Source organism: Anthonomus grandis, chromosome 3 (assembly GCF_022605725.1).
Source record: "Anthonomus grandis grandis chromosome 3, icAntGran1.3, whole genome shotgun sequence".
NCBI classification, from domain to species: Eukaryota; Metazoa; Arthropoda; class Insecta; order Coleoptera; family Curculionidae; genus Anthonomus; species Anthonomus grandis.
In genome coordinates this window covers 24,668,522-24,693,862 of record NC_065548.1, presented here as the reverse complement: position 1 = coordinate 24,693,862, position 25,341 = coordinate 24,668,522, and the positions used below count along the sequence as shown (strand labels likewise).

Genomic DNA, 25,341 nt, shown 5'->3' with positions numbered 1-25,341 from the left:
CACCGGACTGCTTTAAGTCTAAGGAGCATTACTCTATTTAAGACTGGTAAAAAACTAGTTACAGACTTAATGGAAGGTGCATCTAAAAGAATTCCGACTCCATAGCGATCTAGTAGTAGTATAGTAAACTTAGATGTATCTAAATAAGTCAAATATTATTGGAATTTAAAATGATATTTTGCTTTTTTTTAGGAAAACCTAAACGCTTTTAAGATGCTGAAGAGGAAAGTCCTTTGGCCCCCGATACTCACATTTTTGTTCTTCCTATCAGCTACAGGTAAGTACTACAATTTTTTTCAAATAACTTTAAGTCCTATATCAACCAAAATTCTCCTTTTATTGACAAAATTACAATTTTGTTCCTTAATTTTTTTTTAAATACCTTGAGTAAGTAGTAGTAAATAATAAGGATAATTACATAATTTAATTACTGTAGTTTGCTTTAAGCCCGATTTCCCGATTTATTGAGGGGTAAACCTTAATTCTCAGGAGTACGCTATAATATGACGAAAGCTTATTCCTGTCGTCGCCACGAAAGCAGCTAGGGAAAGGCAAAGAAGACAAAATTTGTTAATTATATTTAACGTGAATGCTATTTTAAATAATCTTATTAATTATGCATATAAAATTTCTATTTAGTTATTCATTTTGCATCAAATTTCAGTTTAGACATAACGAATGAGGGATTTTGAAATGGTTTAATTTTACAATATTTTCTTATATAAGAATATATTGCAAAAATAACTTTTAAAATAAAAAAAAGATATAAGAATAACATTGATATACTAGATAGAATTCAAAATAAGCTTCTAAACTTTTTTAGTTCTAAAGCTAACTACTAAACTGCCTCTCGTTCGTCTTTTAGAGTTCTGGCACTAAATAAGAGAACATCTTAGGTTGTCAGGTTAAGTCTATAGGTTGTATTAGACTACTAAAATATTTCAGACAATTTAATTATTTTTTTCAGAATCACATTTGATGTAACTGCTCACCAAATAACGAATCATAAAATCGTTTTTGTTATATAATTTAAGAAAATTATTATCAAAACCTAGTTTGTACCAAAGGCAATACTATTAACATATTGAGTACTCTGATAGCTGAATTGTCAATATCTAGGTTATTAATAAATATTTTATTACTAGCAATCAAATTCTTACAGAAAATAGATAGCTGATTTTTTATGTGGTTGCTATTTTCGGATTTATTTTTCAAGTTTCAAAAAGAATATATGAAGAAAATTCATTAAAAATGAATTTTTGGATGTCAATTACAAGAAAACTATGTGCTCTTTTTTAAATATTATGAAAACTCTGAGCGGTTATTTCATGTTATCATCATTATGAATCAATGAGTCTATCCCCAGAGATGTAGTACTTCTAGTTAATTTCTGATTTGGCAAATCCAAAACACGCTATAGTAAAATGTAGAGTGTTAATTTTAAAAATAATTAGTTTAGTATAGAAATATTTTTACTTAGCTCCTAAGTGCAAATAAACATATTTGCAATTTTCTAAGTTTAAATAAATTTATTTAACAAAAATAAATTATGGTTTTTACTTTATTGTAGTGAATGTAAGCGCTAATGAAATAGTCGTATATATCAATACTTTTTTTGTTTTTATTTTCATTATTTTTATTAAATTAATATTCTTATACAGTGCTTTCATTTCAAAACAATCCACCCTTAATAACTCTCTTACAAAAAAAAAAAAAAAAAAAAAAAAAAAAAAAAAACCTGTCAAATTAGATATACAGGAGGACGTTTAATTATGCATTTACTGAAGTTCTGTCAATCACCCCTTCACCTCCAGCTAACCTCACTTTAATATGTCAAATAGGAACCCCCATCGTGTGATACATTACACGATGGGAGCAGCGTAAAGTTCTCTATTCAACGGTACCAAAAAAAATGAAATCGGTAAATGTATAAGCAAATAGTTAGCGAAAATGTCTAGAAATAATGAATATTTTATTTACGCCAAACTTTGGTATTTTAAATGAATACTTTTAGTGTGGTACCTACATCATTTTAAAATTCTTAAATTTTTTATAATAGATCTTCAACAAAAAAATACAAGCAATTTAGAAGTTAAAATGGGTGGTAACAAACAGTACATTTAGTTCAAGCAAATTATTTATTTTTTTTAATTAAAGAATGTGTACCGTTATTTGCGAGAAAAAAGAGTGTCTTCAAATTTTTTGCAAAAATCTTTGCAGTCTTATAATTTTGTATGTGTTTTTATTTCACTTATATTTTTTGCGAAACCTACCTAATAGGTACAAAAAAACACTGCAATACCTTACATTTTTAAGGCGTTTAAAAAGCAGGCGATTTATTATTGTTAAAACTGTCAGTTTGACGCGTGCAATTTTTCAATTTTAGTTAAAACAGTGAGTTAATAAAATGGTGTATACGCTAGCCGAAAAAATAGAAATAATTTTCCTTTATGGAGCTCAAGATCGGTGTGCTCGCAGAACCGCGAGAGCATTTAATGAAAGGTATCAAGATAAAAACGTGAGCCATAAATACGTATTAGAATTGATGCGAAAATTTGAAGAGACGGGATCGATTTGCAATAAGAAAAAATATGAAAATAGAGTTGTTGATGAAGCATGCCAAGTTGAAGTACTAGGACAATTTGCTATGGATCCAACTTTGTCTATACCAAAGGCCGCAAAACTAACAAATATTTCCACTGGTTTCGTACATAAAGTTTTAAAAAAAATAAGTTCTTTCCTTGTAAAATTCATGTTCTTCATGAACTCGGAGAAGATGATTTTGATAGGAGAATTCAATTTTGTGAAGTGATGTGCCAGCGAATTGCCGACGATCCCCATTTATTGAAGAACATTTGCTTCAGTGACGAATCGACCTTATTTTTAAATGGCCTGGTGAACAGACATAACTGTAGAAACTGGGATAATGAAAATCCGCATGTTTTTCGGGAAGGCCATACCCAATATCCCCAAGAAATTAATGTTTGGGCAGGAATTTATGGGAATGAAATAATCGGGCCATTTTTTTTGGAAGAAAATTTGACTGGCGAAATTTATTTAAACCTTTTAGAAAATGCAATATACCCTTCCATCATCCAATCTATGAAAAATCAAGTAGATCAACATGGTGCTATATTATTGAATGAAAATAATATACATTTTAAGCAGGATGGAGCTCCCGCGCACTACACTTTGGTAGTTCGAGAGTGGCTTGATGAAAATTTTCGAGAAAAGTGGATTGGCAGACGTGGTGCAATCGAATGGCCTGCGCGGTCTCCGGACCTAACCCCACTAGACTTTTTTCTTTGGGGCTACTTAAAAAGCAAACTTTATAAAACCCCACCTGAGAGTATTGAGAATTTAAAAAAATAGAATATTTCAAGAATGCAGAGAAATTAGCGGGCAGACCCTTGCCAATGTTTGTAAGGAGTTTGAAAATAGGCTTTTTTGTTGTCTTGCTAATAACGGCGCGCATTTTGAACATTTAATAAAATAAATTTGTTAAGCTAATTAAATTTGTTTTTCTACCCTACCGATTTACACTTTAATTGCTTCTTGGTCAATCAATTTTATTTTTTTTTACAACCATTGATAGCATAATGAATGCCCTTTAAAATAATGTATCACACCATGGGGTAGCCATTTGACATACCAAAGTTTGGCGTAAATAAAATATTCATTATTTCTAGACATTTTCGCTAACTATTTGCTTACACATTTACCAATTTCATTTTTTTGGTACCGTTGAATAGAGAATTTTACGCTCTTTACTACGATGTATCACACGATGGGGGTTCCCATTTGACATATTAAAGTGAGGTTAGCTGGAGGTGAGGAGGTGATTGACAGAACTTCAGTAAATGCATAATTAAACGTCCCCCTGTATATCTAAGTTGACGTGTTACAACTGAATGTACTTAATAAAAAGTTAATCCAAATCATAAATTTATATCTTATAATAATACACACATAATTATTGGTACTGAATTTATTTAATTTATTTTTTATATATTTCTAAAAATATTAATAAACACATGCCCATCTCTAAAATAATAAATTTTAATATTTAATTAATGATTATTAACAGATTCATCTAAAAAGTCGAAAAGCAGTATATGATTTACAAATTTAAATTACATAACTATGTCAAACAAGATAATATATAAAACATCATAAATATTTTTTGCAATTAAACTTTATGAATTTAATTAAAATAATTTTCAATTTTAATAATTATTAAAGATTAGACTGGATTGAGCTAGTAATTAAAATGCACTAGTGATTAACAGAAAAAACAAATATTTTCTATATATATATATATTATTTATATCAGAAATAATTACTAATTACCCTAATTTTTTTCCATTACTTTTTTTTTCTCAAAAAGAAAAAGAGAGATAAGATGTTATTGCTCAGATGGATACCATTTCAAATGATCAAGAAAAGAAAAAATAAAATAGGTAAACAGTTTAAGGTAAAATTTAGCTAGAGATAAAGACAGTCTTAAGACTTAAACATAAGTAAATTGAAATTAACTTACTAGATAGTTATACCACTACCCAAAACTCTTTATTTTTAATCTCGACACGTGTTTCGCTAACTTTCGATGTTAGCATCTTTGGGAGATGATTAAAACTAAACTAAAACTTCTTAAAGATTTATCCTTATATACTAATGATATAACTAATAGAGCGGAAAAAGCAATAAAGTATGGCCAAATAAATCTTAAATACTAACTAAACTATATAAAAGAATTTGAAGCAGAATCTACATTGAATTTAAAATTTAAGTTAAATTGTTGGGACAATTAATTTAAACATAAACTCATTTTAGAGCATAAAATATAAAATAAAAAATCTAGTTAAGTTAGTTAAATTTACCTTTTATTTACCTTTAAGTGATTTATTTGGTTTGTAAATAAAAGAAAGTAGTATTCATGATTATTACAACCAAAGTATATTAGCTATTTTTGTTTGCAACAAAATAACAAAATGTTGCTTTTTGCTTTTTCGAATAGTATCCACCCCATTTTTAGACATGTAGATATTTTATTTATAGTAATGTTTTCTTAGATTTCAAAGATGCTGTTGACCATAAAAAATGTCCATACTATAGTAAATATTGTTAGATAAAAATGGACAAAAAAAGAAACAAACTCAGTACAGTATATTTTCAAAGTTAAATCACTTAATTACTTAAAACTAAATAATATTAATTTATCGAGGTATCATTCCCTAGTGGGGTGATCTTCGTACAACCGCTTGCGGTCTGCATTTTTAAAGTGGGTATGCGCAGGCTCTTTTTTTTTCCTTTTTCTTCATTTTAAACAAAAAGAATTCTTATCTGAAATAAGTAAGCCGATCAGCGAATATTAGAATTTATTGAAAATAAAAGAAATTATATATCGGTTTTTAACACAGCCATTTCTGATGAGAGTCAGCCCTCGAAACCCACTTTTATGGATCTGCTTACGAAACATTGCCTTCAGTAAATGTGATAGTTTCCTCATCGATGCTGTAAATAGAAAAACAGAAAAGAAAATGTAAATACAATAGTACCCCATTTTTAACCTTTAGTCATTATACACATACATAAACACTTTTACATTAACATCATTATAAAGCATCCATGCTTTCAACACTTAAACATTACCAATAGTGCAAAACGTCCATGCTTTCAACTCTTATACATTGACAACAGTGCAAAGCGTCCATGCTTTCAACACTTAAACATTAAAAATCAGTCGGTTATTTCTTAACTCCTCCTTAGCAGCTTTAGTAATGGTGGTCTTTCCAATGCGTTTTAGCTCATAACGGCTCTCAGCAGTAGAACCCATGAGTTCAAATGGGCCTTGAAATTCGTACTTTGCTTCAAAGATTTTGATCAAAGCATTTTTAAATTGATTGAACCGCTTGCGGTCTGCATTTTTAAGATAGGTATGCGAAGGCTCTTTTTTTCCTTTTTTTTCATTTTAAACAGAAGGAATTCTTATCTGAAATAAGCAAACCGAATATTAGAATTTATTGAAAACAAAAGAAATGATATATCGGTTTCTAACAATATATCTATATATATTGTTAGAAACATATATATAGTTATATATATATAGTTTTTTACATAAAAATGGTGCTCTTAGTAAAAGTCGGTAAATGGTAAATATCACCGTTTTTGTGAAAATTGACGAAAAGCAAGTTATGAGATACAAAAATGAATTACCTATTATTATTAATAAACAATTAAAAAAACAATCTGGCGTAAATAAAAAATAAATGTTTAAAAAAAGTTAAGGTAGCCACTTTATCAAATTGGTACTCAAATTAATTTACTGTCACTTTAATTACCTAGAGGTATAAAATGTTTAAATGATTTTAAGTGTAATAAAAAACCAGCAAATTAACAATTTTAGAAACGTAAACAAATTTTATTAAAGATTGGTATTATAAAAGTAAACTTAAAATATTAATTGCTCAAAATGCCGGCCGCCACGATCGATACATTTATTGTATCTACGCACCATATTAAGGTTGACGTGGTTAAAAATACAGGCGTGGTTTGGATTACTTCAGCAGCTGCGGAAATTCTGGCCACCAGGTCTTCTTCTGACTCGACTGGAGTTTCATATACGAGACTTTTCATATGCCCCCAAAGAAAAAAATCTAAGGGTGTCAAATCTGGTGAGCGCGCTGGCCAGGTGACAGGGCCTCCGCGGCCAATCCAGCGCCTTCCAAAATTTTATTTTATAAACTCGCGGACAATAAGTGAAAAATGAGCTGGCGCTCCATCGTGTTGTAGCCATAAGTTCTGTCGTATATAGGCGCAGATCATCTAATAGTTCTGGCAGCACATTTCTTAAAAAATTTAAATAAATATTTCTCGTTAAACAAGGAGGCAACATAATTGGACCAATTAAGCGTTCTTCAACAATGCCGGCCCACATATTGACCGAAAACTTATGTTGATAGCTCCTACAATGAATACCATAAGGGTTTTCCTCACTCCACACATGATTATTCTTAGAATTAAAAATGCATCCTTCTTTTGTAAATAAAGCCTCGTTAGTAAAAAGGACATATTTTGGAAATTGAGGTTCTTCTGTACACTGGTCAAGAAACCACTGGCAAAAATTCACGCGGGGCATAAAATCATTGGGTCCTAATGATTGCACCTTTTGTAGGTGGTAGGGCCGAAGAAGCTATTCATTAACAACCTTCCATACCCTAACATGATTTACATGCATCGCATCAGCTACTGCTCGAGTACTTACTGATGGGTTCTCTTCAAATCGCTAAAGCACATCTTCCTCAAAATCCGGGATTCGGATGTTCCTTTGCGCGCTAAGATCATTAACGGAGCCAGTCTCCCTGAGCCGTTGATTGACCCTTTCAAAAAGTGTATGAGCTAGGATTCGCCTTTCGGGAAACCGCTTTTCATATAGTCAAGAAGCAGCTCTACCATTACATCGAACTTCCCCATAAATTAAAAGCATATCGGCGTATTTAGCAAATGTGTAATCTTCCATTACTTATCCATAATAAAAAGGGAATTAATATCATGTAAAAAATACCGACAGTGACAAATTTAAAAAATACTGACAGTAGCAATGAACTAGCATTATTATTATTATTAAAATAATTAATTCAGGTGCTGTATCTTCGTTTGGTTTTAGTCAATTTCCACAAAAATGGTGATATTTACCGACTTTTACTAAAAGCACCATTTTAAAAATTTTAAAAATAAATTATCTTTTTTCTTATATTTTACCTAAACATACCAACATCTTATTTTCTTGAAATATCTATGAAAACTGTTTGCTTTACATTTGATATTTAAAAATGATCACCAAAGACTTTAAATCGTTGGATGGCCTGGAAAATGTCTGTCATATATATCAGTGATAAAAAAGGTTTCTATTTTTTAATTTATTTTGATGCCAAATTCAATCCGAGAAACTTCATTTAAAATCTCTGCCACTAATATCATTAAGATTATCATTGTCTTTTAATACATTCCGAAAACTAATTTTACTATAAATAAACACAAGCATTAAAAAGAAATACGAAATTGTATCTTCTAACACACTAATCAAAATATATTTTTTAGCATTTTTGTAGTAAGCATTAAGACGATTTAATATCCCATTTAATTTAACCCGATAGTAGCTGAACCACAGCAACCACAACGTGCCTATTATTCCGCAAATTGCCGGCTATCAGTTACATATTATTCCGTCAATAATATCATTTCGGACAGGTGGTGCCTGTGCCGGTGCAGTAGGCAAAGTTCATCCCAGGACTAACAGCAGACACATTAGAGCGGACAAATGGCTTAAATATCGAACGTAACTTGTTTCTGATTGCTTCGTTTTGCCGACAAGAATTCTAATAGGACGACCGAAATTTCATATTGCAGGAAAATCCGGTCTGTACGGACTTTTACTGAACGGGAAATTATTTTCTGAATATTGCCTGATGGATGCATATTGCATGTAAATTAAGTCGATTGATCAGTATTTATTATCGCCTAAAATGATACTTAATACTTAAACAAAATTATAATAAAAAATATGAAATCTAGGTTTCTTTTTGTGGTATTAGACCAGTCAATTCTTAATCTGAGCTAATTACACCTAAATCCTCATAGCATAAATTTGTTAGGAAATATTAAGGGAATATTCCAGAAATGTTTCTTTATAAATATTTATAAAATATTTGATATTAATATTGTCTCAATAGAGGCAACTTAGCTCATAGAGCAAGGATGACATTATTGAAATTACGTAACGAATTCCTGGATTATATTCTTGATTAAATTCACAAATTGATTTTACAGTGTATCTTAATTCGATGAGAATCTTGCAAATATAAAGATAGATTTGAAGTATAATTTTATATACCACTGTGTATCGCATTCATTTAAGTTATGCAGTTAGATTTTAAAAATTGCTATTCTAGTTTTATAAGTACCTAAAAAAGCTTTGCCAACAATAACTACAAAATATAGAGCTTTAAAATGTATATGATCTAGATGATATAGAGCTTTAAAATGTATATGATTATGACTATCACGTCAAAATCTTATTCAGTTATTGGACAATATTAGATATTAAATAAAATAATAGTGTTAGACAGTAATGCAACAATGCAGTTTTATTAGGTTAAGTCCCTAAGTTTTTGCAGAGATGTTGCGTGTTCGAGGGTAAAAAGTCACAAGTCAAGTAGCGGTCAACATGAAAAGTTGCTTACGAATTATCCCTATTCGCTAGTCACCCTTACACCTTAAGATAATTCTCTGTATCGATCTTTCTTCAGACTTCGACTGATCAATTGCAATTCCAAGATTCCTTGTAGTAACAGTCAGGTTAAGTGGTTGTCGCAAAGATGGAAAGATATAGAGTTGCAATCAACATGACACGTTGCTTGAAAATTATCCCTATTTTTCCTTTAATCCTAAAATTCGTTGCTCCTTCTCCCTCTCTTCACCAATTGCAATTATCTTGGTTATCAATTGCAAGTCAAAATGCAGTAAAGTCGAGATATAGTTACGCTCGGCAAAGTGAGAAGTTACACAGATATTATATATACCCAATATTCAAAGAATGTGACTTATGTGACCATAAATGCTCTTATTCCTATTGAAAACTTGCCCTTAAAAATACAAATGTCTCCAATTCTAAGTGTCGTCGTCGTTTATTGATGCGCATAGATTAAAGTACCTAATTCTTGGCTATTGGACTATAAGCATCATTGTTACTGGTTCTAATACCTGGTTAAAAGAAAATTAAAAACAAATGGGTAAAATAAGCACATGCTAAAAAGATAGTAAAACGCATGAAAGCAAACACAGGGATGCTAAATAAGTCTGTTTATTATTATAACTCGTAACACGTATGCAAAGTGAATAAAAATGTCAACATTTATTCACTGAATTATGAAAAAAGCAGAGTTTGCACAGGTTTGCAATTTTGTTTATTATATTTTTGCCACCAATAATTTACGTTAATTTTCAATTTTTAATTTAATTGACGGTCAAATAAATAATGTGTTCCAAAAAAGTGCTTTAAAAAAGCTAAAGAAATTGCATTGGCATTTTGGGTTGCTGGTCACAAAAGTTATCATTTATTACTTGCATATTATCTACAATAAAAAATAAAGTAACTATTAAACGTGATTTTAAAAAATCTGAGTATCGTTAAAAAAAGCATTTAAGCCTGTAGAGGCATTTTAAATTTTTACCTCAATAAATAATTTTTTTATTTTTCTACATAAAACCCACATATTTAACACAAAACTCATCCCAATTCGCCAGAAGCCACTGGGAAATTTGGACAAAACTGCCATGCAGACTTCCGCATAATTGTTACAAAATTGCAAGCAAAATTGTCACCGCTCACGTATCTGCAATTTTCACTAGCGCGAAATTATTATTATTTCAAATTATTTCTGTTTTATAGCGCTTGGTTCGTTACAGTTAAAATAACTTCCGGAAAAGTAATTATATCATTTGCACCTATAGGAGATTAGAGAGTCTTTGCTATCAGATGTGGGTTTAAATTATTTAGCGTAACAGTACATTTTGTAAGGTAAAATTAGCATAGAAAATTACTTAAAATATACCAAATATTATTTTATATATAAATTTTATATATTACTTTTAATAAATTCAGAGTCCCTAATTACATGTGGCCTTACTTTAATAAAATGGAGCCCTATGGAGTTAAATAATTTAGATAGATTATTGAGAATGATGATACAAGGATATAGTGCCCACTATCTAAATGCAGAGGAAGTTGATAACAGAAGTGAATCCAGTACGCTTTCATCCAGTCTAAAAGTAGGGACAGAATCTACGAATAGACCAATTCCATAGATAACTTATTGTCTTTCTTCGAACTGACAAACAATGAACCACCGGTAAGAGAAAACATAAAGTCTGCCCAACCAATCTGTAGCTAAGCGGTATCGGTGCGGGGAACGTGGTTGTAGACTAGACCCGCCTCATTTCATTCATGAAATGGCCAGTGACGTGCGAAATTTTATAAACCGATTACACAGATTTGAATGTATTAAATATTAAAAAATATGGTTTGGTTTTAATTTTAAAATAGGTATTTGTAGGTAATATATTAATTTGGAAATTAAGGTCTTCTAAAATATTTTATTTGTAAATATGTAATAAAAAAATGACAGACAAGATTAGGGAAGTTTGAGATAAAAGTAAAGTAAAGAAAACACAAAATTTGTAATACACCTACTTAGTTTATTCACTTAAAATAAGAGTGCCGTACTCGATTCCTGGATATCGCGAGGGAAAGAGCACGGCAGATAATCCGAATTATGCTGTTTAAACATTGAATTTACTACATAATATGTATAATTTAAATTATTATTTAAATAAGTATAATCAATTTGTACCTGTTGAAGATATATTGCTAACCACTCCAGTAACAGTCTCACTCTGCCAGCATTTTTTAAACGTTAGGTCATTGTCTATCCAAGTTTCATCTAAATATATGACGATATTACATATCGTTAGTTAGTATCATTAGTAGTATATATACTACAATATTGCGACCTTCGGCTCGGTGTTTTTTTATTTCTCTTAGGTATTTATACCTTAAAGATTTTATTTTTTGAAAATTATCTTCTTCTGGCAATTTTTGCAACAGCTTTCTGGTAGTAGGCACAACTTTAAACCCATATAAAATCGATTTATTAGGTGGTTAACTATTTGAAAATGAAAGTTGTCGTCTTGTTCCACCTTCGTCATTCGCGGTCTTCTTTTGACGGGACTAGAAAGCATTTTGTTGGGGTCCATCCGCATTCTTTCTTCATCTTCTTTGTGAATTTTTTTTACCATTGAAATGCTTACGCCAGTATATTGAGATACTCTTTCATGCGCTTTACTGGTAGATTAACGAAGTTATTAGTAGCTTCTTCATCGCAAACCCTAAAAATTTGTACGAGAAGTATATAATCCTGATATTCGATTTTTTTTAGTCGTCGTTCCGATTCATATTACTTATATTTATAGACATTTTATATTCAAAATAACCAACAGTAACTTTAAATCTTTTTTGTTTGTAAAGCAATCGAGCTTGGTTTTATTTCATTGAATATGATTTTTATTTATTACAACATTAGGTACATAATTTTTGAAATTTAGTGTCGCATAAATTATGATTTTATTTTAATGTTTTTTTTTTCATAACTGTGCTTAGGCTTTATAATTCTCTTATTATCATTTTACTTACCTATAAACATTCCCAATCACTTCCCTTGCCTGGCTATGAATAAAGTTATCCATTTTAACGTAAATAACACAAAAACTGTTAAAAATTATGAACTTTAACAACAAAGAAACAAATAACACAAAACAACAACAAAACAGCAACAACAATAATAGCAAATAAACTAAACTATGCTACACTACTCAAAAGTCATAGGTCAGAAATTAAGTAGGTACCTAAAAATACAACAATAAAAACAGTTTAATAGCTCAAAAGTATTAACATACGCCGCCGCCACTGAATCCGCAAGAAATCGATATTATTCCGAAAATTACACAAAACCTGGTAGGATGCGATCCAATAAGATAGAGAAAGACAGAGAGCTGCATAAAAATAATAAATTAATGGCCGCGATGTCATCAACCAATCACCTGTCCCCAAACAGCGAGATGCTTCCGCGAAAGCACGACGTTGCCGGCTTTGTAAGTTTTATTAGGAATTTCGGATAAATGTTAGTCAATATTGGATTTTATAATATGCAAAACATTAGCAAATAGAACTAAAAAATATGGTTTAAACTGCATTACATTATTTATTATCTTTTTTATGATTAAATAGCTTAATTTTACCATTATATTTACTTTTTATTCAATACTATTTCATTTTTGCAGTAAGACGTGACAACGCTTCAAAATTTCGCCCGCATTCTTTTCGTAGACACAGATCCGATGGTCAAACTGTAAATTATGATAAAGAACTTGAAGAAATCTGAAAAAACCAAGAAACTGTATGAACATTACGTAGCTCTCTTCTAACAGAAGAACTGAATAAACAATTAACAAAACTGTACCTCAGTAAGTGAAATGAAAGGTTTTTTAAGTCCTTTAAACCAGTGTGCCTCATTGGTTTTTCCAAAGTTATTGGCCTCTCATAGTAGTAGTAGTAGTAGTAAGGGTGAGGGCGCTAGAGCTCGTCCAGAATCACCCACCCCTACGCCACCACTCCCAATGCGCGGTCTTCACTGAGTCGGCCCGTCCTTTCAATAAAGGCTTGCACGTTGTCCCAGTTCAGATCTTTAAGATTTTTCCGTTGGAGTGTCGTTGGTTTTAAAATTTTCCTTCTCAGGCGACTCGACCTATCACACATACCTAGTATCTGGTATAAAGTTTCCTCCCCTGTACCGCAATTCGGACAGAGTGGGCTTTCTCTTATACCAAGAAGGTGTAAATGCCTGTTTAAACTGCTGTGCCCGGTCAAGATTCCCACCAAGTCTATGATACTTTGTCGGGTCTTTGTTAGCAGTGGCCTTGCATTAGAGCCGCCATGGTCTGGTATCATTTCCTTGGCCTGTCTACATCCTTCTGTCCTTCTCCAATTCTTCCTTGTTTTTTCCCAGGCCCAATTATTAAGTGCCTGGGAGATTTTTTTTTGCTAAGACCCAGACAAGGTTCGAGGACTACGAAGGGTTTACGGAACCCTGTCTTGCTTGTTCGTCGGACCGCTCATTGCCCTCGACATCTTGGTGTCTCGGGACCCACCTCAGTCTCACTTCCCTGTGTGCTGCAAGCCTTTTCAATGCATCCCTGCATTCCTGGACTAGCGCTGAGCTGGCCCTGGGTCTCTAAATCGCCTTGAGGGCAGCTTGACTACCGGAGTAGATGCAAATCCCCCCGTTACCTTTCAATGCCTCTCGTTTGTTTGCTACTTCGAGTATAGCAATCACCTCCGCTTGGGAAACTGTGGCGTGTTTCCCTAGCGGGAGGCCTCTCATAACCCACGACGGGTGTAATACTACCTATGTAAATATTAGCCCTATTGGCTACTTAATGCAGTGGGTAACAATTTATATATAATTCAACAATTCAATCACCAAGAATGACTGTCTTAGAGCAAGAGTTAATGTAATTTTTAGTAAAATGAGAAGGCTGTTTGATCTAATGCGAACAATTTATGCTTTGTTTTGCTTAAGCAAGTGGTACTACATATTATTGGCAAAAAGGCTTCTGAAATTAGAAAGTTTGCTGATTTTGAGAAGAATTGAAAAGCATACGACAATTTGATTTACTTTTATCCCAAGCTGAAAGAAAATACCATCATAATCATATCAGGAGGAAAGTAGGAAAGATTACGTATTTTCGTTAAATCGAAAAGTTCTATTGGAAAACACTATTTAGGCACAGGCGAGATATTATCTGATTTAAATAAAAAGAATACTACTTCCAATTAAATACTCGTTAAATACAGGTTAATATTTAAAGGCATAAGTTTATTTCCCCAACGTAAACTCAAAAATAGTTGTTGCTGATCAAATTACTAAAGCATTATGTGAGTTATAAACATATTTATTAAAATAATTGGCAAAACAACGTTTGACAGATCAACTTGCTTGCTATAAGGTAATCTCAAATTGAGTAATCTAATAATACGCTTAATTTTTTGGGTTTTTATTTTCATATTCATATAACGTAAAAAAGCTTTTCTTTTTCACATAAATAGTGATATTTACTTGGCTTCTTAGGTTCTTGAACAACCATTTCAACATAACGTGTCAGTACATATGTTTTTTTTAATTCTCTCAGAAGAGCTTTTTTAAGTCCTATTCATAGTGCGAGTACTTTAGTTAGACCAGCCCACTTAAATTGACTAAGATTGTTGTGATTTGCGGTAATTTGAAGGACCAGTCAAACACTTAGCTCGACAAAACAAATGAATATATTCGATGTAAGTAAACTGTACAAAGAACATCGGCCTTAGATATAACTAATTACTTAATGCTGGGTAATAGAAATAAACGTAAAATTATAAGAAATTTAAAATATACGCGTATGCGTCGGTGTCTTGAGTCGTTCTATCTCACACTTTCTTTCGTCGGACCTCGCTTCCCACCAACCCCTCTCGCTCCCGGATTGGGTGTCGTCACAAGTAAAAAGCGAGGTTGTCGGCTTGTAATGTCTTTCCAAGTTGGAACATGCCGCCTGCCTTGAAAAGTCTCTTTTCAACAAATAGAAGTCTAATGGGAACAGTCTGAACATTAAACTTCTATAGGCAATAAACACACTTTGTTAATAGCACGCTTAATCACATTGCCATTAGGAAGTTTTAAAGATACTACACGCACCACATTATTAGACCCTCGGAACAGTTCAACCACTCTAGCTATAGGCCACTTTAATGGGGGTGTATGGTCTTCGATTAATACAACTAAAGAGTCCACTTTTAAGTCATTATGAATATCGTGCTGCCACTTGGAGCGTGTCTGCATCTGGGTGAGATAATCTTTGGACCAACGCTGCCAAAACTGCTGCCTCAACTGCTGCAGTCGGTGATACCGATCTAACCGTGTGGTCTTCATGTCCGTGACATCTTCTTCTGGAGGACTCGCCAATGAGCTCCCGATCAAGAAATGCGCGGGGGTTAGGGAAATAAAATCTCGGGGATCATTTGACAATGGTGTTAACGGCCTTGAGTTCAAGCATGCTTCAATCTGTACGAGCAAGGTATACATCTCCTCAAAACTTAAAGAAGATTCGCTTAAGACACGCTTGAGGTGAAATTTGGTCGACTTTACTGCCGCTTCCCAGAGGCCTCCCATATAGGGTGATTGCGCAGGAGAAAAATGCCAATTTATCTTATCTTCATTTAAGAATCTAGATACAGTTTGAGACATATAGCAGAATGAGACATATAGCATTTAAGCAATATCTTAATAGAAATAGTATGTACAGTGAAGCCTTTGCCAAAAAAGGATTTGGAATTGTGTATGTAAAAAAAAATATTAGTGTCACATATAAAATTGATGTCGTTACTAGTATTTACAAATAAATTTTTTGTCACCCGGTAATTTATTTGCATCAACCTCTACCAGCTAAACTGGTTCTACATATGCTAAACCATAAATTTAGTAGATAAAAGAAACAAAATATTATGGTGGAAAAATTCCACTGCTTGTTAAGGTCCAATGACATATTATGTAGAATGCATATTTTAAAAATTGATGTCGCTGCGAGATAATATAATGCGACTTGAAAATATACCGCACAGTAATCGCATCGTTTCCTTTGTTGTGTCGCACGTAGCGCTTGTCAGAGTTATTCAATGTTCATATTACTGCTTTAAGAAAAACTCTGTTATGATATCCCTAGTTATCTACTACCCACAGATCCTACCATTATGGGAACTATGCTTACACATGAGTTTTCGTGGAAACCCCTGATCAAACAAAATATATACACTTTTATAAAAGGTAAAAAACACGAAATCTACAGCATCACAAATACATTTAATAAAATAACGAAGGTTACATGTTTCGCTCGACTAGAGCATTATCAGACCTAAACAATAATTAAAATTATGTAACCCGGAAAAAGAAGAATTCATCAAAAACATACCATAACATACACAAAACACCTGATATATAAGTAAATAAAGATTACAGTAAAGTGGCACTATCTATGTACAAAGAACTCAACTAAACAATCAAATTACTTTATACATTTTAGAAATCTAACCATCATTTAAGAGTCTAGAACTACTTGAGGTTATTAAAAACTAGGTGGCCATCAAAATCAAACCTTTCATTAATACAGGAGAGATCTGGGCTTTTAAAAGCTTTACTAATCTCCATTGTCTCCAACAAGTCTAGTTTTTTACTTTTGTTGCATTGATGCAGTATTTCTATATTTTGGCTGTCAGGAAAATCATGTTTGGAGTCGAGAAGGTGATTAGAAAAAGCTGATCTGGTCACTGTGATTTCGGTATTTTTAAATTTATTGTATTGGGCCTTGTGTTTACTAATCCTAGTAGAAATCTTCCTACCAGACTGGCCGACGTACACTGCAAGACCAGACAATCAGCGGGTGGAATGCTTGGAAATAAGTTGTTCACGTCTAGCGATATAAGCTGGGCTGTATCTGGAACGTGAACATTCTGAATGCTTTTGGCAAAATTCACTGAATTTGTTACAGAATATGGCGCTATATATGAATATGGTTTATTCAACAATGCTTGCTTTTTCACCTTACGCCAAATTTCGTTTCTTTGTGATGCAAAACAAGGACTCATGCAGGTAGAAAAGCCTTAGACCTGGCTAGAAAATCATGGCTGAAAGAAGAAATCAAAGACCTCTACAGAAACTTAAACAACGTCAATGTAAAATTAAAGTTTTTATTTTTCAAACTTAACAACGTATTACTTTGCGGAATTTATTTATTTGGATTGTAAATTCAGAGATGAAGTAACAACTTTCGGCTTTAGTACTTTTAATAGATTACACAAGTGACGTTTCTTTTTCTGAAGTCGAATTAAAATTTCTTAATAACAATTTAAAATTTAATCTTCCTACTAGAATCGACCGATGTGTTAGGGAAACATTGGCTGTAGAGGCTGAAAATGCTCTACAGTCAACGGATATATCAAATAAGAACATTTTAAGAGCAAGAATAATTTCCCTTTTAAATCAAAATTGTTTCCTTAACAATAAACAGAGAATAAATCAAAACAACAACAAAATATTAAGATCTATAAAAAAGAAAATGAGGGACAACGATATAGTTTTCACAAAAGCCGATAAGGGATCATGCTTACTTGCCTTAAAAAGAGACGATTACATAAATAAAGTAATGGATTTTCTAAACACAGAAGACTTTGAAAAGGTCGACAGAGATCCGACAGGTCCAATCTTTAATAAATTAAAAAAAAAGTCTTAGACATGACCTTGGTAACCTTAGAATATTTTAATTCCACAAAACGAAAACTATATCCGATGAAACCTAAAACACCTCTATTATATGTTGGGTTGTAGGGTTGCCAAAAGTCCATAAAACTAGCATGCCAATTAGACCTGTGGTTTCCTTTGTTGACTCCCCTTGTTACCAGTTATCATCTTGGCTTAACAACATTCTTAGAAATATCTCAAAGTTCAAAGCGCCATATTCTGTAACAAATTCAGTGACGTGCCAAAAGCATTCAGAATGTTCACGTTCCAGATACAGCCCAGCTTATATCGCTAGACGTGAAAAACTTATTTCCAAGCATTCCACCCGCTGATTGTCTGGTCTTAGTCAAAGATCTTCTCAGGGGGAAACTTGATTCACTTTTGGTGGAAAATCTACTTTTGCTTCTTTCTACTGTGTTAGATCAAATTTTTTTCCAATTTAACAACTGTTTTTTCAAACAAAAAGAAGGACTAGCAATGGGCTCTTGTTTATCGCCATTTCTTAGTGAAGTATTTCTTAGCAACTTAGAAACAAAAATAATGAGAAGTAATTTTAAAAATAACATCATCTTTTATAAACGGTATGTGAATGATATATGTTTGATTTGGAATGGAAGTGAGGTAGAGCTTGCAAATTTCCATAATTATGTCAACTCTCTTCACTCTAAAATTGAGTTCACAATCGAACGGGAACAGAACAACACCTTACCATTCTTAGATTTATTACTTAAGAGGGAAAGAAATAAGATATCCTCTGAAATATTTCGTAAACAAGCAACAACAGATAATATAATTCAACATCACCGTCCTCACATAAATTTGCTGCTTTCCATTGTTTATTTTACAGACTTTTTAACATCTCACTTTCTCGTGAAGCTTTTAAAAAAGAATTCCTTACCATTAAACAACTAGCAGTCAGTAACTTTTTCCCTCTTAAACCTATATATAAAATGTATTTTCAGTATGTGATCAAGTATAAATTATCATTTGATTTTATCAGACAACAAACAAACTATATCAAAACTTTTAGGCCGTTTACTTATTTTGGACCAATTTCGTCACAATTATCCCGCTTTTTTTCTCCCTTTGGCATAACCCTAGCTTTTAAAACCAATAATACCTTAAAAAGACATCTAATTAAAACTAAAGATAAACTACCCCCGCTATCTTCTCCAGGAGTTTATGAGATTAGGTGTAAAGAGTGCCCTGCAGTGTACGTCGGCCAGTCTGGTAGGAAGATTTCTACTAGGATTAGTGAACACAAGGCCTAATACAATAAATTTAAAAATACCGAAATCACAGTGACCAGATCAGCTTTTGCTAATCACCTTCTCGACTCCAAACATGATTTTCCTGACAGCCAAAATATAAAAATACTGCATCAATGCAACAAAAGTAAAAAACTAGACTTGTTGGAGACAATGGAGATAAGTAAAGCTTTTAAAAGCCCTGATCTGTCCTGTGTTAATGAAAGGTTTGATTTTGATGGCCACCTAGTTTTTAATAACCTCAAGTAGTTCTAGACTCTTAAATGATGGTTAGGTTTCTAAAATGTATAAAGTGATTTGATTGTTTAGTTGAGTTCTTTGTACATAGATAGTGCCACTTTATTGTAATCTTTGTTTACTTATATATCAGGTGTTTTGTGTATGTTATGGTAAGTTTTTGTTGAATTCTCCTTTTTTCGGGTTACATAATTTTAATTATTGTTTAGGTCTGATGATGCTCTAGTCGAGCGAAACATGTAACCTTCGTTATTTTATTAAATGTATTTGTAATGCTGTAGATTTCGTGTTTTTTACCTTTTATAAAAGTGTATGACCAGCATCTTTGGGATAATGGATGAATTTTTCGAGTTAAAATATATACAAGCGTATTTATTTATTATTATAAATACCATTATGACTAATTTAAAAGAGCCTTATTTTCTCTTGACTCTGCAACATGTAGAAATAAAGTCGTGATAATTTGTAAACATGTTGTTTTTAAAAAACGCTCTTTTCCCGTTCGATTGTAAAATTGGCGCAGTCGGTAGGATTTACTAAAACGCTTCGACAAAATCGCGAATAGTTTTCGCTTCTACGGTTAATTTGGCAAAACAAACACGCATTGTTATGGGAAAAACAGAGAACGCCCTTGCATTTATCAGCGTTGGTGAAAGACAAACATCGCATAGGCCAGCATATCTATGAAGACCAGGGATACAGAAGACAGCATCGCTTTAATCCTATTGGTACTAGGTTAAGCAAGAAACCAAAAGAATGATACAAATTTTCATATTACTGTAAGTCATTTTATAAAAACTATTAAATTGTTTTGATATATATTATTTTGCTCATTTATTTTTGTGAGTGAGAAGTGACAATTTTTAATTTTAGTATGAAATTTTTTTGAATTTAATAATTTTTAATTATCACATAATTTCAATTTTAAACGAATTATCTTAATGTCTGATACTGACGATTCTGATGTCTCTTTATAAGAAATAGATAAAAACTATAAATTACCAAATTTAAGAAATAAAACTTAACCCGCGCTTAATTTAAGAAACATGGCAACAAATCAAGCTAGTCTGGAACAAACTGCAAATACTAGTACCAGTAGAAATAGTAATAATACCAATAATACGAACGAAACTACTCTCTTTTAAAACTATACGTGGATACTATTCATAATTTTGATGGAAACCCATATACTTTAGCTGCTTTTATTAACAGTTTTATAAGTTTAATTAATAATTTTTATAAAGAAGGTAAAGAAATTTGCAACAATTTTATACGTATTAGAAAGTTAACTGGCAGAGCTCTCACTTTGATTGATTCTAGATTAAATAAATTAGAAAGATGGGAAAATATAAAAAATGCACTAGAATTTAGTTTTGGTGATTGGAGAAATCTTGATAGTTTAGTTCAGGATTTAATCACATTATCTCCTAACAACAATCCAACAACCACACACTTGATTTCCCATCAAAATAAATTAATTAAAACACCATTTGTAAAAATACCAAAAAAAAATTATATATAAATTATATATAAATTATCTTCGATCTAGAAATTACCCAATTTAGATCTAATATCCAAGAAAATCTAAGTCAAATAAAATACATTATCAAAATATCCGATAGAACAAAAGAAATTTTTAAATTACCCGTTTATAAGGAAAATGGCACGAATTGACAATTACTTTATATTAACAGTAATTACTAATAGTGACGAAAACCCTAAAACGATTAATATTTTAAAACCCTTTAATACCGAATTACTAAATCTCAATGAATTATATTTAATATAAAATCTAGACAATTACGAACATATATATGACAATAAATAACCTAAAAAATATTCGTGTCGATCCTTGTAATCAAGAAGAAAAACAAGCAACTAGAAATTTATGTTACGAATTTCGAGATATCTTTTACTGTGAACAGATTCCTTTAAATTTTACAAACAAAGAACATGAGATAAACTTAACAAATGAAACACGTATTGATACCCCGAAGTTTATAAATCTGAAGTTAAAAATCAAGTATAAAAAATGCTCGAACAAGGTATAATTTAAGACTCACTTTCTCCATGATTTCTCCATGGTCTAGTCCGATTTCGATCGTACCTAAAAAGATAGGCTCATCTGGAAAACGAAAATGGAGACTAGTTATTAACTATAAAAAATTAACGAAAGAACAATAGACGACAAATATCCCTTACCAAACTTCACTGTTATACATGACAAATTAGGAAAAAGTCAATATTTTTTAACCTTAGATTTAGCTAACGGATTTCACCAAATAGAAATGAACCCTGAAGACATACAAAAAACGGCTTTATCTACCGAGAAAGGTCATTATAGATTTAAAAGAATGACGTTTGGCTTAAAAAATGCACCCACTACGTGTCAACAAGTAATGGATAATATATTGCGATGACTACAAAACGAAGAATACCTAGTCTACCTAGATGACATTGTAATTTTTAAAACTTTTCTACAACAGCATCTAGACAGATTAAGACGAATTTTCACCAGACTAAAGAGACCAAAAAGTTGTATTTTAGTGGGTTTTTTAAAATAAGTAAATAAAAACTGCAAAAAAATTGCAGGGTGATATTTTTTTCTACAAAAAGACAAAATACTTGCTCTATTGGTACGCCCCTGGAAATTTCGGATCGAATTTAATTGCTTCAGTAGATGTCTGATAATGGTTTAAATAAACTGTAAAAAATTTAATGAAATCGACTAACGCATTTCTAAGTTAATAATAAAAAACTTAATTTTTGGAAAAAAGTTGACACCCTGTATCTCGGAAACGAAACATTTCCGGACCCATGTTCATATAAACTTTTTTTCTTATTTTGCTGAGCGGAATCTCCCCTAAGGTCTTGGCACCACAACTCTGAAACACCCTGTATATAGTTGTATTTGAGTTTTTTGAAAGAATCCGTCAGAAAGGGTTAGTCACAAGTCAACGCCCTCTAGCAGATTTTAGGAAAAGTAATTTAAAATTTTTTTTTTGGTTGAAAAAATAAGGCAACAATAGACTTAAAAAAAAATATGTTTAAAGAAAATCGGTCCAGTCATAGCTGATTTTCAGCTGTTTTCTTTATTCAAGCTAAAGACGCCCCCCACCACTTTATTTGACAATTGACAGAAATTTTTCAAGAAACTTTTTTGTGAGGAAATCTTCCTAGAATATTAATATAATATTTTGAGGTGTACATTATTGGAGCTTTTTTGGCAGAAATGCAATTTTAAGATTTAAAGAAGCTGTGACGCCCTCTAGCGGTTGACCAATGAACTTCAAAATAATTTCCAGCATTTTTTTTTGGCCTCTTTTAATACAAATTTTTTTTTTCAAGGCGCTACGACTATTAGGGCCTGAAATATCGCCGACGTCCATTCTTAGTTGGCCACCCGGTATATCTTATGCTCCTAATTTTCTGCCTTAGTTCTTTCAATGTAGAAAGTCTTGATAAGGGCAGCAGAATTTTTTCATAACATGTAAATGAACATAATGTAACATAATATAACCTTTCATATTCTTCCAAAAAATTAAGTATATCAAATTGCCTATTGCTCATTTTTACTTACTTTGCCGTTTTACAATAATTATTATATTATATGTACGAATATATTGCAAAATTCACGTTCCACGTTAAAATTTTAACAAAACAACAACAAAATATCATGAAAGTTATGCCGAACTATCTAGGCAAGCAAGAGAGTACGAAAGTACTATCGCGATAGTATGATAGCTACTATCGGCTTATCTACAAGGCGACAGTTCCTGATAGTTCATATGACAGACTCTATCATGATAGCAACTGTCGCGAAAACTATCACCGTGAAAACGAGGCTTTATCGCGAGGAACCGTGGGCTTAGATAAACCTATAGCTTACGCATCGAAATATCTAAACGAAAGCGAGATAAAATACAGCACTTTTGAAAAAGAGTTATTGGCGATAGTTTGGGCTTGTAAATACTTTAGGCCGGATTAATTCGGAAGAAAATTTACGATATATACTGACCATCGACCATTAGCATGGATAGCTAAATTAAAAGAACCGAATTCAAAATTAATACGCTGGAGATTAAAACTTAAAAAATTTGATTACGATATTGTATATAAAAAAGGTAAATTAAATAAAAATGCTGATGCTCTTTCTAGAATACAAATAAATGCAATAGAAAATGAAACAGTGATTAACAACTCAAGAAACTTTGAAGATCAATCAGAAAACTTAGATTACTAACGACGAATAGCAAAAAGTTTTACCCTTTATAAACTACCAGACTCAACAAATATAAATGTTAACAGAAATCAACCGTCATCTAGTCATCAAATCCTGGAAAACAAACGAATAAAAATTTCATCTGATATACAGATAAAACCACTGGATAATATAAGATTAAACGACTTACCTGTAAGGAAGTTCAATCTTTATTATGCGAGTAGCCACGTCCTTATATAGAACACTCTGTAGTAACGCCTCTGGAGTTACACTACGCACTGTAAAGAGAGAGAGAAAAAATTTCGACCCAATCCCTATCGGTCTCCTCGGTACGATCGTCATTACGTTGAAGTATCTGTGAAGCTCGAAAATCAGTCTGGGTTGTGGGAATTAGAAAAAAGTTATCAGATACATAGATAATAGACATAGGTGGGGTGCTCTATACAAGGACGTGGCTACTCGCATAATAAAGATTGAACTTCCTTACAGGTAAGTCGTTTAATCTTATATTATACTTCATAGCCACGTCTTTATATAGAACACTCTGTAGATGTTTAAAGTAATTATATCTGATTTTTGAATTAAACCATAGACCCATTGTACTTTATATATTATTTATTAAATAAGGGAAAAATATAATAAGTGTTACATAATATTCAAATAACATAATATTATAATATAAATCTAAGGTAACAAAGGCAACTTACTCTATATAATATAAATTTATAAGCTATTTACTATAGATAATTGCTTTTGCATAAGCATTTTTATCTATTAAAGGCCTACAGCAAAAACGGGCAAACAAATTTGAATTTGGGGACCACCCAGCAGCCTTTCTTATAGATTCAATATCTATACCTTTCTGAAAAGCTGCTGAAGTGGATGCATGCCTAGTACTATAGGCAGAATAGCGAGTGGTATCTATACCAGATTCTTTTAAAACAGTTTTAATCCAACGTGACAGGGTTTGAGTTGTTGCTTGGTGATAAGGTCTTTTATGTGTAATGAAAAGTTCCTTAACCTCACCTCTTAATAGCTCTGTTCTTTAAATATACTCTTCTAAAGTTGAAGCAATACACAATTTAGGTTTTTCTTTAAAGAACGGAATTTTTAATACTAGTTGTGGTCGATTGGGGGCTGATGATTTTAAAAAGGCTTAAGTAACAATTGTTATAGAATCATCCCTATTAATATCTGTTAATTTTATTAGACTAAAAATTTGAATTCTCTGCGATGTTATCAAGGCCATTAACGTAATTAATTTGTAGGTTAAATCCTTGAAATTTAAGTTACCTAAAGGAAATAACCCCAACAGATAATTTAATACATTTCTGGGATCGCAAGTATCATTATATTTGGTAAAAACGGGTTTAATTCTAATGTCCCTTTTAAAAAATTTTTAATTATATTGTTTCTATCTTCTACAAACAACATTTTTATGATGATGAACTGATAATCTCCCAACAACCAGGGTAATGCGGTCCCAAATAGGGTGATTCATTCTGGAAGGGGATAAAAGTAATTTAGAATCTGGTTTAAAATATAAAGGTTCTTCTACTAATTATTTAAGAAAAAGTGAATACCACGGTTGAGAGTTCCATTTTGGAGCAACCACAATATCCTCTGAACCTTCCTTAATTATTTTACTTAAAACTTTACCAATTATGGTGAAAGG

General features: G+C 31.9%; 1 protein-coding gene across 3 annotated transcripts in view; it reads left to right on the top strand.

The window, feature by feature from the left end:
• LOC126734675 (lachesin-like) overlaps nt 1–25,341 on the top strand; it is a 768,805-nt gene that overhangs the window by 120,669 nt on the left and 622,795 nt on the right. For all 3 annotated transcript variants that reach the window (XM_050438384.1, XM_050438383.1, XM_050438385.1), the window contains exon 2: nt 193–277. In XM_050438384.1, coding sequence (XP_050294341.1) covers nt 214–277 — 64 coding nt within the window. In that variant the 5' untranslated portion in view covers nt 193–213. The remainder of the gene's footprint in view (nt 1–192; nt 278–25,341) is intronic.